This window comes from Schistocerca piceifrons, chromosome 3 (assembly GCF_021461385.2).
Source record: "Schistocerca piceifrons isolate TAMUIC-IGC-003096 chromosome 3, iqSchPice1.1, whole genome shotgun sequence".
NCBI classification, from domain to species: Eukaryota; Metazoa; Arthropoda; class Insecta; order Orthoptera; family Acrididae; genus Schistocerca; species Schistocerca piceifrons.
The window spans coordinates 683,061,718-683,079,476 of record NC_060140.1 but is presented as its reverse complement, the minus strand read 5'-3'; the positions used below and the strand labels follow the sequence as shown (position 1 = coordinate 683,079,476).

General features: G+C 45.0%; 1 protein-coding gene across 1 annotated transcript in view; it reads left to right on the top strand.

Annotated features, from left to right (window-relative positions):
- LOC124788962 (dual oxidase) overlaps positions 1-17,759 on the top strand; it is a 549,428-nt gene that overhangs the window by 406,696 nt on the left and 124,973 nt on the right. Inside the window, exons 4-5 of the mRNA XM_047256252.1 lie at positions 2,183-2,370; positions 9,500-9,704. Coding sequence (XP_047112208.1) covers positions 2,183-2,370; positions 9,500-9,704 — 393 coding nt within the window. The remainder of the gene's footprint in view (positions 1-2,182; positions 2,371-9,499; positions 9,705-17,759) is intronic.

The window sequence follows — 17,759 nt, the reverse complement described above, 5'->3', positions numbered from 1 at the left end:
TGGGTTGAATAAAAAGTAGTGGCAACACTGTTATAGTTCATACGAGAGTTTGTTTTCAGTCGTTCACCGTGTCACATGCTCTCAATATAATCGCCCGCATCTCGATCACCTTCCCCCACAGAGATCGAAGGTGTGGTATAACGTCAGTACGTCCATCTCCGTCCGTGTCTCGCAAGAGCCGCCCTCTGGTTCGGCGGCACGGATGCTGCAGTACATGCTAAGAAGAGGTCCCTTCATTTTAGCGAACAGGTCGTAATCGCACAGACTCTTGTCGGATGAATACGGTGATCAACCCCCACGTAAGCAGAAGCTGCTGCACGGGGTTCGCCGCGTCTTATCGCGCATTGTGATGAAGGATGACGGGATGCATTATCAGAAGGCATGCCGCCACTTTCTTCTCAGTGTGGGACGAAGATGATGTCGGAAGAAATTGCATTAGTAAGCTGCAGCGACCGTCTGTTAGGGCGCTTGAACTGGCTTCCCGCTCTTTCAGACAGTACACACTGCAGATGGTTCAAACACAGCCGTCGCCCGCTCAGTGCGCTACGCCAACTGTCCTGCTGCCAGCTGCAGGCCATTTGATGCACATCCTTCATGTTATGGTAGTGTTGCCACTACTTTTTATCCAATCCTGGTATTAAGACATTGGGTTTCAGAGGTGTTGCTTTACTGAGAATGCCGTTTACATAAAAGCATTAAATAATAAAATAGCGCTGGTTGGTACTTTCTGCGACCTATCTAAGGCATTTGACTGAGTGAATCACAGTATTCTCCTAGATCAAATGAGGTTTCATGGAATTGATGGCGTAGCCAAACGATGGATAAAGTCATATCTAACCAAAAGAAAGTAGGAAGCTATACTTAGTAATCCAGCCAATATAGACTGTGGACATGAATCTAACTGGAGAAATCACATATGGTGTTCCCCAAGGCTCAGTCTTAGGTCCACTATTGTGTCTCAAATATATAAACGATCTCACACCATACAACAAGCAGAATTAGTTCTTGAAAGTTTGAAAGTATCACTGACTGATTTTCTGCGAGTGGTCTCACCCTCAATTTTAAAAAGAGACAACATATTCAGTTCTGCACTCTAGGGGTACTACACCAATGACAAGTGTAACACGTGGTGAGAAAACAAAAAATAGGGCAGAAACTTCAAAGTACCATTGACTGGTTTTCTGCAAACAGTCTCACCCTCAATTTAAAAAAAAAATATATAACGTATTCAGTTCTGCACATCTAGGGGTACAACACCAATGATAAGTGTAAGACATGGTGAGGAACCAATACATAGGGTAGAAACTTAAAGGTATCATTGACTGGTGTTCTCCAAACAGTTACACCCTCAATTTTACAAGATATAACGTCTTCAGTTCTGCACATCTGAGGGTACTACACCAGTGATAAGTGTAACATATCATGACTAAATAATAAATAGAGTAGAAACGTAAAAATTCTTAGGTGTCCACATTGGTGAGAATTTAAATTGAAAATATCACTTTTTGAGCTCTTAAAACAACTCAGTTAAGCCACATTTGCACTTAGAATCATTGCACATCTTCGGGAGAGCCAACAGTAAGTTGAAATATTCTGCATATTTTCACTCAATGATGTTACATGGAATAATGTTGTGGGACAACTCGTCTCTAAGAAAGAAAGTCTCCATTGCACAAAAAGTGCTGCAAGAATAATGCGTGGTGCTCATCCCCGATCATCTTGTAGCCATCTGTTTAAGGGGTTGAGCATTCTGACTAAACTTCACAGTATCAACATTTATTCCCTCTTGAAGTATGATCTAAATAGTCCAGTACAGTTCAAAAGGAACAATGATGTACGTAATTACAATAGCAGAAGACAAAATGACATTCATTACTTTACATTAAGGTTATCTTCAGCACAGCAAAATAGAACTTGAAAACAAACAGAGGAAGTTTCTCCTTGACAACTCCTGCTATTCCATAGAAAAATGCTACATACTGCTACCTGTAGGGACCGTAAAGATACAGTTAGACTAAAAAAAAAAAAATATGTAAAAATATGTGTCTAGTCTGCAAGGCATGAGACTGTGTGCGTGCGTGTGTGAATGTGTGTGTGTGTGTGTGTGTGTGTGTGTGTGTGGAGATCACTTGTTTTGCGGGTACCACGCTTGGCCGGCTGTTAGCGACAGACGACTGTTCAGGCCAGGTGGTGAGCTCCGAGGTGCTGATGGCCAGCGAGAGCGGCTGCCCCATCGAGGTGCACCACATCGAGGTGGAGAAGTGCGACGAGATGTACGACCGCGAGTGCGAGGGCGGCAAGTCCATCCCCTTCCACCGCGCCGGCTACGACCGCCGCACCGGCACCAGCCCCAACAGCCCCAGGGAGCAGGTACGTCTCACGGCCACAGCCCACTCCTCGAAACAAAAGTTACCACAAAGAACATGCAGTCTCGTAGCATTCGTCCTGCTTCTACACTTCGTAGCTTCACCGTTTTTATTGGATGCTAATTTACACAACCGGCCATTAAAATTGCTGCACCATGAAGATTACGTGCTACAGACGCGAAATTTAACCGACAGGAAGAAGATGCTGTGATATGCAAATGATTAGTTTTTCAGAGCATTCACACAAGGCTGGTGCCGGTGGCGACACCTACAACGTGCTGACATGAGGAAAGTTTACAACCGATTTCTGATACACAAACAGCAGTTGATCGGCGTTGCCTGGTGAAAGGTTGTTGTCATGCCTCGTGTAAGGAGGAGAAATGTGTACCATCACGTTTCCGATATTGATAAAGGTCGGATTGTAGCCTATCGCGATTGCGGTTTATCGTATCGTGACATTGCTGCTCGCGTTGGTCGAGATCCAATGACTGTTAGCAGAATATGGAATCGGTGGGTTCAGGAGGGTAATACGGAACGCCGTGCTGGATCCCAACGGCCTCGTATCACTAGCAGTCGACATGACAGGCATCTTATCCGCATGGCTGTAACGGATCGTGCAGCCACGTCTCGATCCCTGAGTCAACAGATGGGGACGTTTGCAAGACAACAACCATCTGCACCAACAGTTCAACGACGTTTACAGCATCATGGACTATCAGCTCGGAGACCATGGCTGCGGTTACCCTTGACGCTGCAGCACAGACAGGAGCGCCTGCGATGGTGTACTCAACAACGAACCTGGGTGCACGAATGGCAAAACGTCATTTTTTCGGATGAATCCAGGTTCTGTTTACAGCGTCATGATGGTCACAGCCGTGTTTGGCGACATCGCGGTGAACGCACATTGGAGGCGTGTATTTGTCATCGCCATACTAGCGTATCAGCCGGCGTGATGGTATGGGGTGCCATTGGTTACACGTCTCGGTCACCTCTTGTTCGCACTGACGGCACTTTGAACAGTGGACGTTACATTTCAGATGTGTTACGACCCGTGGCTCTACCTTTCATTCGATCCTAGCGAAACCTTACATTTCAGCAGGATAATGCACAACCGCATGTTGCAGGTCCTGTACTGGCCTTTCTGGACACAGAAAATGTTCGACTGTTGCCCTGGCCAGCACATTCTCCAGATCTCTCACCAATTGAAAACGTCTGGTCAATGGTGGCCGAGCAACTGGCTCGTCACAGTACGCCAGTCACTACTCTTGATGAAGTGTGGTATCGTGTTGAAGCTGCATGGGCAGCAGTACCTGTACACGCCATCCAAGCTGTGTTTGACTCAATGCCCAGGCGTATCAAGGCCGTTATTACGGCCAGAGGTGGTTCTTCTGGGTACTGATTTCTCAGGATCTATGCACCCAAATTGCGAGAAAATGTAATCACATGTCACTTCTAGTATAATATATTTGTCCAATGAATATCCGTTTATCATCTGCATTTCTTCTTGGTGTAGCAATTTTAATGGCCAGTAGTGTATAACATAAGGTTACAGCGATCTTGCTGGCCTGACTAGACCAGATGCTGAAAACAGCGTTATGCTACGGGTCAGTATAGGTACTTAAATGATTGCCAGTATTGCGATGTAATGATTTGATTTCCCTTGGTTTATAGCACTTTATTATGAGATAACATAGTCGCGAAACATGTGATACATATATCGCACATTCGACAAGTGGTACGTAATATTCTCAGTACTGATTTATGAGACAGTTCTACGACGGCTTCACAACAGATAATCTATGTTACTTGATATGTGATACTCTTTTTAAGTCAGAAGGCAAATTGTTACACATATCGTCCTGGGCTTTCTGTTATCTATACAAGATCCCTGAACGAGGTACTTGCAGTAACTGTGTTGTTGTTTTACAGTTATGTCTGCTATAATCTTATCTTTGTTTGTCATAGGCTTCATAATAGCAAATAGTGAGATGATGGAATAAATATGATCCCAGTATAAATTCACGATTGTAAATTCGGGTTGTTACGTATCAACTGATTATTTTCTTGTTTTCTTGCATGTACAGCGTAGTTGTCTTCCTTACTCGGCAGTAACATAATTATTGCAAAACTTTTTTGACAGTTTACTGTGTTAGCAGCATCTCAACGTTCCCACTGTTACTACTGACGCTTTTGTTTTAATTCATCCCATTATGTGTTTGTGTAATGTGTAAGTAAGCCCGCCCGGTTGGCCGTGGGGTCTAATGCGCGGATTTCCGGGCGGGAAGGAGCGCCCGGCGGATTTGTGTCGAGGTCCGGTGAACCGGCCAGTCTGTGGATGGTTTTTAGGCGGTTCTCCATCTGCCTCGGCGAATGCGGGCTGGTTCCCCTTATTCCGCCTCTGTTACACTGTGTCGGCGATTTCTGCGCAAACAAGTTCTCCACGTACGCGTACACCACCATTACCCTACCACGCAAACGTAGAGGTTACACTCGTCTGGTGTGAGACGTTCCCTGGGGGATTCACCGGGGAGCGAACCGCACAATAACCCTAGGTTTGGTGTGGGGCGGCGGAGGGGTGTAGTAGAGTGCGGTAGTCGTCGTGGGGTTGTGGACCACTGCGGCTGCGGCGGGGAAGGAGCCTCTCCGTCGTTTCTAGGTCCCCGGTTAACATATAATACAATACAAAACAATGTGTAAGTATCCTTACGTATATGTATGTATTTTTTCGCATATAAGAAAGATTAGAAGTAGTTGTCATTGTAGGACTCTATGTCAAGTTAGAAGAGCATATCAATTCATGCGAAGGACTCGATAGTCAAATCACTGTCAGATAACGCCCTTTTCCTGTGTACCAGTGCACACGTACGATTTCTATTTCGCTGCCTTCAGCCTTGCCTTACTATTTGTGTTACAATGGCGTCTGTACTAATTGTATCATGAGCTTATACGACTCAATGCGTTTTGATATGTGCCACAGCGTTTCACAATGTCGCACGTACTTGTGAGTACTGCAGTGTTATGAAATATTATTAATACTTTTATTTTACAGTGATTGATATGTACACTGATAAGGCTAAACATTATGCCCACTGCTCACCGCGAGCTTGAATGCCACCTATTGGCGCTGCGAAGACGAGGCGCGGTAAGGAAATTACGTAACCGGAACAGACACGAATGTGGAACCATTCTAGCAACGATATAGGTCATATATAGGGCAATCCATCGACCTTACCCTGTTTCAAGACGGGCAAATTATTATGGCCCGGTGCCTGGAGGACGAGTATCTCGGAAACACCAAAGGTGGTTGACTTTTCGCGTATTGCTGTCGTGAAGATCTATGGCAAGTGGTCGAAGGACGGTGAACATACTATTAGGCGACAAGCTGAAGGACGCCCATCCCTCATCAAAGAACGTGGAGGTTAGAGGCTTACCCCCTCTGTAAAGCAGAATAGGCGATCTGTGGCATATCTGAAGACAGAGTATAATGTTGCTGCTAGCACACGTGTTTCGGCGCACTCCGTTCATTGCACACTGTTGAACTCCGCACCAGACGATCGCTACGTTGACCCTGCGTCAATGAAAACGTGTCACCTGGTTGGATGCAACATGTTTCTTGTTACAGCAGGCTGAGGGCCGGATAAGCCGTCATCCAGGCAAACGCCCGCTCCAAACGTTCTCCCTGCCACGGACGCAGGCCGGTGGGGGCAGTGTTATGCTATGGAGGACGTTCACCTCGGCTTCCATGGGACCTGCAGCAGTAACCGAAGACAACTTTGCAGATGTGGACTATATGAACATTACGGCATACCACCTGCATTGCTTTATACTTGACGTCTTGCTCGAATATGATGGGCCAGAATTGTGCTGAAGCGGTTTGGGGAGCATGATATTGAACTAACGACGATGTCTTGGCTAAAATATATGGCCGATCTGATCCTTATAGAACAAACTTGGGACGCTAACTGGTGCCAGCTCCGCGTCAGTATACCAACGGTCCACAATTTACTGTTGTTGCGTGTGTGTGCGTAGATATTTGGTGTCACATTCCTCTGGTAACCGTTGCGTGACGTTTGCGTAGACATTTTGTGTAATATTCCTCCGGAAGCCTACAAAGTATTTGTCGAATCCATACCAGGCACCATCACTGTTGTATTGCGTTCCTGAGGTGGAGCAATACTCTATTAAGCAAATCGTCTTAATGTATTGGCTCATAACAGCATTTCGAAATTGATTCGCATTTTCCGAACCAGACTGTCATCAGCTGTTTTTGACGAATGAATAACAGTACCGGACCGGTACTCGAAACTGGATTTCCCGATCACCACTACACGTCGTCTTAACTAATTCGGCTATGCTAGCACATTTACAGAAACGACGCAAACTTGTGTAAGACAACAAAAGGCGCACCACGGAAGATTTATCTGAATGGGGTGGAAATCGTTACATGTGATTTACATATACGAACATATGATTACAATTTCAGAAAGAGTGGATGATTTATTCAAGAGAAAGAGCTTGGCAAAATGAGCAAGTCAATAACGCCTTGTACCACCTCTGGTTCTTATACAACCAGATATACGGTTTCGAAATTGATTGATAAAGTTCTTGGCTGTCCTCCTGAGAGATATCATGCCAAGTTCTGTCCAATTGGCGCGTTAGATCGTCAAAATCCCGAGCTGGTTGGAGAACTCTGCCCATAATACTCCAAATATTCTCATTTTGTGAGAGATCCGGCGACCTTGCTGGCCAAGGTAGGGTTTGGCAACCATGAAGACGAGCAGAAGAAACTCTCGCCGTGCGCGGGCGGGTATTATCTTGCTGAAATGTAAGCCCAAGATGACTTCCCATGAGGGACAACAAAACGGGGCGCAGAATATCATCGACGCACAGCTGTGCTATAAGGGTGCTGCGGATGACAACCAACTGGGTCCTGATACGTAGAGAAATGGCAACCCAGACCATCACTCCCTGTTATCGAGCTGTTTTGTGGGCGACACTCAGGTTGGTATCTCACTGCTGTCAGGGGTGCCTCCGGACAAGTCATCGCCTTTCATCGGGACTCAGTTCAAAGTCTCATCACTAAAGGCAGTTCTGCTCTAGTCAGTGAGATTGCAGGCCATGCTACAAATATACATATTTTACTTCTTCATGCCAATATGAAAATGAACCTGAAAATGATCGAAAATAATGGAATGGAACAAATATTTCATAAGTGATGCAGTTACTTTCTGTTAATGTGCAGTCAAGTTATTCTACACTTTCCCTAATGGATAACCTCAATCAATTCTTTTTGTGACTCAAGGGTCCGTAATTTTCCATTAAAAATAGTTCCTTTACGTAGATCAAGTGATTGACAGTTAGGCATGGAAACGGGCCGTGTTTTCTTTTCTGTGTTAGCGGCGCTCACTGTATTGCTGCAGCAACAACATCTGTGCCATTCAAGATTGTATCCGCCCTCACGTTCCCAGTTGACATGAGAACTGAATTCGCCTTTCAGAATTTTTAAAACCCTTTTCATTTTTCCGGGCAATTTTTCTGTGGTTTGGGACATCAGTTCAGAGAAACCAAGCGACACGACGAGAGCAAATCACAACAGTTACTTATGTGCCAGCTATTGTGGTCTGCATCCGATTACGGCACCTGGGGCGTGACGACACAGAGCGATTCGACGGTGGTGAACAAAACGTGCGGCTAGGATCCTCTGACTGGTATGAGATAATCAGTTAGCTGTCAGTCACGCCATTTTTCTGACCAGGGTATAGCTACTGCAGTAACGGACATGCGCATTACTTTCTTTGTAGCTGCTGACAATTTCTTTTTTTAATAGACATCATATTCACCATTGTCTGTAGAATATATTTATTTTCGCAGCTGCAATTGGTAAACTGCAAAACTTATAAAAATAAAGAATTTATACGTGGTGATTGATCTGCCCCTACCGATAGGTTTATGCAACCCACAACGCCTTCAAAAAACATGGACGAAACTTTCATACTCTTTCGCTTGCTACACGTAAAACCATTAGTACTACAGAAAAAAATGAATAGAACTTCTCTGTAGGAAATTTAATGTACAAAATGTTACTACACTAAAATTTCCTACACAGAGGTCCTGCTCACTTTTCTCTGGGGCTAATAGTTGGAATGTAGCAAGCTTGAGAATATGAGAATCTTGGATGCGGTATTTGAAAGTGTTGGAGGTTGCATAAAATCCATGGGTAAGGGCAGCTGAATCACCCAATATACAGAACGGTACGAATATGCCACGTACACTTCCGTACATTACAAAAATGACAGAAATAATACATCACCACTGTGCTTCAGCACATGCAGAACTTCAATAATTCTGCAACATTGCACGTGCCATAGTGGTGCCTGAGACTTTTAACTGAAAGGACACAGTGACATTAAACGAACTTGTTTAATGTTGCTGTACGCTTACAGTTAAACGGCTCAGACACGACTATGGTGTGTGTGTACTTGTCGAAGGATGTTTGAAGACTGACATGTGCTGAAGCAACTTGTTGTCTTTGCAATTTTTGTAATTTACTTTTGCATTATACCACTAGACAACGGCCTTAATGCTGAAATTCCAATAGTGGAAACAAATAATTTATACAGGCAGTGGCGAATATGTCTTTTACGAAATTCTACACGAGTGTGAACCCCAATCATGACACGTCAATCAATTTCTTTGGTAGTCGCAACGACAAGAGTGACGGTGCGTCGCGGCTCAATTTTAATTGCGCGCTCCAGTAAGACATTCGTCCCATTGGGTGAAGAAACTGAAGCGATAAAAAATAACAAGACAGCGTACGATTTTGGACCGATATTCATTTGTTTCGGGTCGTTGCCAACCTCAGCAACGCAGTGCACACTGGCCATTACTGTCACGATATTGTCTTTTCTTGGCTGTACTGAGTTTCGCTTCGTGTGTCGGTAACTCGACTTGTCACGGCTAAATTCAGTGCTATGTGCTACCAAAATCTGGGTTGATTGGGAGCAAGGAGAAGCTGTCGTTGCAGGTCGAGTGCCTTTTGTGTATCGATTGAGCTGGAGTACATCAGTCAACGCACCGAGTATCTTCGAGGAGTGCGCGAATAATACGCTAGACGACGTGTGCTGTGCTTGCAGACGAACCGGATGACGGCGTGGATCGACGGCAGCTTCGTCTACAGCACGAGCGAGGCGTGGGTGAGCGCGATGCGCTCCTTCCAGAACGGCAGCTTCAAGACGGACGCCTCCGGCCGGCTGCCCATCCGGAATACGATGCGCGTGCCGCTCTTCAACTCGCCTGCGCCACACATGCTGCGCATGATGAGCCCCGAACGCCTCTTCCGTAAGTACAAGCAGTCAGTCGGCACTGCGCGGCGCTCACAGCGACGTGGCGGACGCTGCGTACTTACTGACCCTCGTCCGCAGCTCGTGGTCTAGTGGCTAGCGTTGCTGCCTCTGGATCACGGGGTCCCGGGTTCGATTCCCTGCCGGTGCAAATGGTTCAAAGGGCTCTGAGCACTATGGGACTTAATATCTGAGGTCATCAGTCCCCTAGAACTTAGAACTACTTAAACCTAAGTAACCTAAGGACATCACACACATCCTTCCCCTAGGCAGGATTCGAATCTGCGACCGTAGCGGTCGCGCAGTTCCAGACTGAAGCGGATAGAACCGTTCGGCCAGAACGGCCGGGCGATTCCCTGCCGGGTTGGTGTTTTTCTCTACCTGGGAACTGGATGTTTGTGTTGTCCTCATCATTTCATCATCATCATCATCATTCGCGACAGTGGCTAGAATCGACTGTGTAAAAAATTGGACTCTGAAAAAATTGGGACTTTGTACGGGCGCTGATGATCGCGCAGTTGAGCGCCCCACAAACCAATCATCACATAATTACTGACCCTCAGAGACGAAAGTAATATACACTCAGGTGACAAAAGTCATGGGATAGCGCTACACGCGTACACAGGCGGCGGTAGTATTGCGTGCACAAGCTATAAAAGGGCAGTGTATTGGCAGAGCTGTCATTTTCGTTCAGCTGAAATATGTGAAAAGGTTTCTGACTTGATTATGGCTGCACAACGGGACTTAGTGGACTCTGAAAGCAGAATGGTAGATGGAGCCAGACTCATTCTATTTCTGAAATCGTTAGGGAATTCAATACTCCGAGATCCACAGTGTCAAGAGTGTGCCAAGAATACCAAATTTCAGGCATTACCTTTCATCATGGACAATGCAGAGGCCAACGACCTTCACTTAACGACAGGGAGCAGCGGCGCTCGTGTACAGTTATCAGTGCTAACAGACAAGCAATACTGCATGACATAACCGCCGAAATCAATTCGTTAGAACAGGGCTTAGAAATTTGGCGTTAATGGGCTATGGCATCAGACGACCGACGCGAGTGCCTTTGCTAACAGCACGACATCGCCTCAGCGCCCCTTTTGGGCTCATGACTGCATTAGTTGGACCCTAGACAACTGGAAAACTGTGGCCTCGTGAGATGAGTCCAGATTTCAGTTGGTAAGAGCTGATGGTAGGGTTCTAGTGTGGCGCAGACCCAACGAAGCCGTGGAACCAAGTTGCCAACAAAGCACAGTGCGAACTGGTGGCGTCTCCATAACCGTGTGGGCTGGCTGTGCTTACACAGAATGGACTGCGTCCTCTCGTCTGACTGTGACGATCATTCACTGCAAATGGTTAGGTTCAATTACCTGGAGACCATCTGAAGCCATTCATGGTCTTCACATTCTCAAAAAACGACGGCATTTTCGTGGATGACAATCCACTGTGCCACCGAGCCCAATTGTTTGCAATTGGTCTGAAGAATATTCTGGGCAGTTCGAGCGAATGATTTGGCTACCCGGATCGCCCGACATGAATCCCATCGAACGTTTATGGAACGTAGTCGAGAGGTCTGTTCGTGCACAGAATCCTGCAATGTCATGGATACCTATAGAGACTGCGTGGCTAAATATTTCTCAGGGCGCTTCCACCGACTTGTTAAGTCCGTGCCACGTCGAGGTGCTGCAGTATGCCGAACGTAGTCGAGAGGTCTGTTCGTGCACAGAATCCTGCAATGTTATGGATACCTATAGAGACTGCGTGGCTAAATATTTCTCAGGGCGCTTCCACCGACTTGTTAAGTCCGTGCCACGTCGAGGTGCTGCAGTATGCTGAACTAAAAGGAGGTTCAGCACGATATTGGGAGGTATCTCATGACTTCTGTCATTTGTCACCTCAGTATGAATAAAGGGCACTCAACTAATAACAAGACAGATGGAAAAAAGTAAGTAATCTGTTTATTAATCCAAAAATAATCGCCATATGTATTGCACTATGAGACAAGACGGGCAATGCCTACATGGAAAATGTTTGCGGTTGCCTACGTAACCATAATTGTACCTAGGCGTCCACGTCTTCGTCTGAAGCAAAGTAGTGACCATAAATGTCTTTCTTCAGGCCAATAAAATTATTGATATCGCATTGGGAGACAGCGGGCCCATAGGTTGCCAATGTTGTTTTGACTATGCTGTAGAAGTTTCACTGTAAAACCCTTATACATCCTCCATACATATCCGATCTCTCCACATGCCGCCTAGAAAGAGATTCGTGGCCATCTATTTGCTTCGGACGGTAAGGTGGACGCCTTGGTACAATCTCGGGTCCGTACGCAACCGCAAACTTTTCCCATGGAGGCATTGACCGTCTTGTCTCACGACCAGACACGTAAAACAGTTTTGCTTGAGTCTGCTGTTGCCCAATTGTACACTGTCTGGTCAAAAGCATGCGAGCACCTATTAGTGAACGTTTATGTTGGGTATGTGCACCCTTCGCCTTTTTTAGCGCTTGAACTCTACTGGGAACACTCCAGAGCGGTATCTGAAAGTCTGTGGAAGAATGGCAGCCTATTCTTTCTCAAGAGCGGAGATCTGAGAAGGTAGTAATGTTCGACACTGGGATCTCGGGCGAATAGACATTCTGACTTATGCCATAGTATAGGACAGGACAGGTCATTCCTTTTCAGGAATGTTATTGTCCACAAACCGTTCCCTCACAAACGCTGTTTTATGGCAGAGTACATTATCTTGCACATACAAGCATTCATAGTCTCCGGACTGTTTCTCTATTGTACGAATTACAATGTAAAATGTGATCAAATCAGTCTGAATTTAGCGTTCTCTTAAGCACAATAAGGGAACCACACCTTAACAACGAAAGACACCACTATACCACAATACCACCTCTTCTGTAATTCAGTGCTGATGGCACGTAACCTTCTCCAGGCATTAACCAAACCGATACTGTTTAGGGACTGTTTGGAACAGAGGCTGAAATGCAGTAGTCAGCATCCTGCAGTTTAGTAGCCCTACGGATATAATTACCAAAACATGTATTCGCAATTGCGAATACAGCGAGACTCCAGCTGTATAATTTATTGGCGACACTTGAAAATTTGTGCCGGACCGGGACTCGAACTCGGATTTCCCGCTTTACTCGAGCGTTCCTCTTAACCACTTCGGCTAACCGAGCATGCTTCCCAGCCTAACCCAAAATTCCTTATGTCACCGTGAATTCAAGTCTGCATTTCCACAATCACAAGATTCCCACACAGGAAAAGACTTGCTTATTGTTGTCACGACCTTTGCCTAGGCATGTAAATAATATACTATTTGCAGACATTCATGGAGGTTTGTAGGACATTGCAGAGTACACCGTTTTATAGAGACACTGCCAATAGCACATTCTAACACAAGAAAATGAACGAATCCCGAAGGAAATATCCTAATGGAACGAAAATTGCTAGATATGCTGTACATACACAGACAAAAAAAATAGTTACAATTTCAGAAAAAATTTATGATTTATTGAAAAACAGCTTCGCAAATTTGTCAAGTCAATAACATGTTACATTTCCCGCAATGTGTATTTCAACGGATTCTTTGATAATGGAGTCCCCAAAAAGTTTTTGCTGTGGCCAAAATCGAAGTTCTGTTGTACCCCATTGAATGTCCGTTAGAAATACAATGTTCCGCAACTGCAGACTTACTGGGTTGCCGTAGGCGAGTCCAACGTTGATGTTCTGAACAACGCTCTTCCAATGTACGCGTTGTCTGTCCTATATATAGGCCATACCACATTGATACGGTATTTTGTAAATTCCCTCCTTCCGTAATAACAAATCATCCTTCACTGATCCCAGCAAATCCGAAATCTTAGAAGACGGACGAAAAACCACTCGAACATGAAAATTATTAAGAATCGTCGCTATCTTGAAGGAGATATTTCCAACGAAGGGAAGAAAAGCTAGGGACTTGGCTGGCGCGTTCTCCTCTTTATCCACTTCCCGTTTCCTGGTTCTAGTTGAGAAGGCCCTGTTAATTTGCCAGGTCGAGTATCCATTGTCTCTGAACACCATCCTTAAATGTGCAAGATCCTTAGGCAAATTCTCTGCACAGGGCAAATACGGTGTCCACGGCATTCATGCAGTGATATGTCATTCCAGTATTCGTGACATCGTAGAGATGACGGAACAGTAGAAAAAAAGCAGATGTCGGCAGGCTTACTTGAGACGACAGATCATATAAGCGCCAAGAAATCTGAACAAATGCGAGGCTGTAATAATAAGGCGCTTGTTACTTAGTTTGTAGCCCCGCGGGATTAGCCGAGCAGTCTATTGCGCTGCAGTCATGGACTGTGCGGCTGGTCCCGGCGGAGGTTCGAGTCCTCCCTCGGGCATGGGCGTGTGTGTTTGTCCTTAGGATAATTTAGGTTAAGTAGTGTGTAAGCTTAGAGACTGATGACCTTAGCAGTTAAGTCCCATAAGATTTCACACACATTTGAACATTTTTAAACTTAGTTTGTATGTAGATCCGCTTGCTGAATTATAGAGCTACATGAGAGACCCTTCAATCAGTCGCTTCTGTATCTGTAACAGCCTCCTGTTTCAGTTTTAGAAGAAGGAAGTAAAACACGACACACCTTTCAAAGAGCCTCAGCACAACTGTTTAAGTACTTGCAAAATAAATTATATCGAAAAACGTGTGAATAAGATAAAAAAATCCTCTCAGTCTTGAATAGCAAAATAAAACCAATACCATTACATGTAGCCGGCCGGAGTGGCCGAGCGGTTCTAGGCGCTTCAGTTTGGAACCGCGCTACCACTACGGTCGCAGGTTCGAATCTTGCCTCGGGCATGGATGTGAGTGATGTCCTTAGGTTGGTTAGGTTTAAGTTGTTCTAAGTTCTAGGGGACTGATGACCTCAGATGTTAAGTCCAACAGTGCTCAGAGCCATTTGAACCATTACATGTAACAACAGTTACAAAATGACATGCACTACAGATGGAACAATATAATCAAGTATTTATATTGTGATAAGCCTTGTTGTATCTAGAAGTGATGTATTTGGTGTACCCTTGCTTATGTACGGTAAAATGCCAGACTGCGGATAGTCTTCTCAAAAATCGCGTTCCAGACCACAGAAAACCTAACGCGGAATTTGATCGATCATTGACGTCTAGCAGCGCTGATGAATACGACACCGATCTCCTATCCATCTGTAAAGAAATGAAGAGAACCATGCCTGTGCCCCATCCATGAAAACCGCAGGAAACGCACAGCCTGAATGACAGAGGATGACGTCCAGCCATTGGGTGCGGTAACGAAGGACAGGTGGACACCTGTAACTGACCATGTCCAGCTCATGCACTCTTCGTGGTGCGTTTATCGAAGCATTAAATGCTTCAATATTTACATTTTGTCTTACACGCTAAATTAAATGCACTAACTGCAACAGGGACACAAATTGTGGAAGACTGCTTGCTCTTGCTTTTCTTATAAGACGAACTAATGTGTCCAGTTACAAATTCAATAGTTTGCAAGTTCATTGGGATCGGTAGTAAACTCGTGTAGCCTTACAGCTCGACTTGTGTTGACCATCAATGAAACTTCGGTTACCTGTCACTGAAACCGTTATCGATCGCCACCATCCGGCAGCTTAATTGCGATATAAATCACGTACCGGCCAGTCTCACCGGCTTACTCTGCCACAGTTGTTTACAATCTTACGACATAGCCTTCGGACTGCGACGAAAAGTGAAACACATTCAGCTCAATAGCTACAAACAACACTTATTTATGATAGTGAGGTCAGAGTCGTTCGTGATCTTTAGTCAGCAAGATGCATTTTAGTGTCACATTCAGCCGCGTTTGTTGTATGGACATCACTGTCAACAATTTATCATTCACCGCTGGAAATGCCTCCACCATCTGTCTCTGCTTATTGTGACCTGATTCCTTCGTTGTTCGTAAACGTTTGTCCTGCCTGCATCCTGGAGTTCTTTACCAACTCTCCATTTAACTGCCGTATGTCCATTCATTTGATAACAATCACTACAAAATCCTCATCTCTTGACTTTTCTCTTGGTGATTTATTTCCCTCCGAAATCCTTTCCTTCTTTAGATTACCTGTTCAGCATCTCAGTTTTAGAGTCGTATGCATACGTATGCCCCTCATCCCACTACTGTCAGTATAGAAAGTTGTTCCGTTCCGAGCAAAAAGCAGTTTTGAAATCGGTATTTAAATCTTCTCAGAAGCTCCAAGCCACTTGTACCCAGTTCTGTACTTAGCTCCTCTATTATTTGTTGAATGTATGCAGTGAAGACAATTCTTTTCAATGGTCAAAGATCGTTCTAATAATATTCGTTGACAGTTCAATGGTTCACGGAGTACCCACATGCAGAGACCATGCTTCCGGTGCACAAGTTTTGCAGAAGCATATTGAATACGCCATGTTTCTCTTCTCCCCCACATCATTCATCCAGATACGTATATAACGAATCGAAATGTAATAACAGCCAATACCTTCTTAGTTTTTCTTTAGCACCTTTGAAGAACGATGTGGCTGCCAACTTATTGCCACGGTTGTTACGACTACGCTGCAGAAGATTCGCTGGCTACGCCTAGCACGTCCTTCATACAGTCCTGATCTTTCCACACTTGATTTCCATATCTTTGGAGCCCTGAAGAAAGGCCGTGCGGGGTAGCCGCGCAGTCTAGGGCGTCTTGTCATGATCCGGGCAGCTCCCCCCGTCGGAGATTCGAGTCCTCCCTCGGGCATGGGTGTGTGTGTGTGAGTGTGTGTTGTCCTTAGTGTAAGCTACATTAAGTAGTGCGTTAGCTTAGTGACCGATGACTTCAGCAGTTTGGTCCCATAAGACCGTAACACATATTTCCAAATTTCCTGAAGAAAGACATCCGTGGCCGTCGATTTGCTTCGGGCGAAGAGCTGCTCACCTGGACGTAATCACGGTTCCTTAGGGAACCACAAACGTTTTTCCATGAAGGCACTGACCGTCTTGTCTCACGGTAGGATAAATGTATTAACAGTAATAGCGATTACTTTTGAAATAATAAACACTTTAGTTACTTCATTTTCATCTGTCTTGTTTTCATTCGACTGCCTCTTATATTTTTCAGTCAGGCATGTAACGGTAGATAATGTGAATGATTTCTACATTCACGTTTTTGATCGATTTTAATGTTGGTTGCTAACATTAGGAAAAACCTCACGAATTAAAGGAACAACCCTACTGAAAGCGTTTACCGTGCGGTTCTAGGCGCTTCAGTCTGGAACCGCGTGACCGTTACGGTCGCAGATTCGAATCTTGCCTCGGGCATGGATGTGTGTGATGTCCTTAGGTTAGTTAGGTTTAATTAGTTCTAAGTTCTAGGCGACTTATGACCTCAGAAGTTGAGTCACATAGTGCACAGAGCCATTTGAACCATTTTTTTGAAAGCGTTTAGGAGCTTAAAGAACCTAACTATCTTGCAGTTTCAGTTCCAGTTGAGAATGGCGGCCTACAAATTGGTCTACGCACACTTGCAACTAGTCAACATCCATTAAATTTTAAGGCTTTCTCCAAACTGACACTGAATTGGCAAGTCTGTGTGGGGAGGCATGACGCCCGAGCGCTTTGTGAAAAACAGTTTTTGCCTCCCCCGCGCTTTGCACGCTCTTGATAATAGGTGCTTTAGAGAGGCAGAGAAATCATCGACTTTCATTTCTGAAGTTAATATCGGCATTCAAAATGCAGTCAGTGTAATAAAATTTACATTTTCAAAGCCATATGAACACTAGTGAAAAGTCCTAACGCACTGTAATGAAATTTAGGCCATAAATTGTAGTTGGTGTGAATCCTCAATGAAATGCACAGCTGCACTCTTAATTGTAACCTGGAGATAAGATAATGCGCTGTTTTGCTTTTGCGAACAGGTTACAGACAAGAGCCAGTGTAAATCCCATGTCACAAGGTGTACGATTTGCTGTAAGTTTGCTGGAGGGTTTCCGCGACAGCTCCCAAGAATGCAACATTGATGCTAGGTGCTTTCCTGA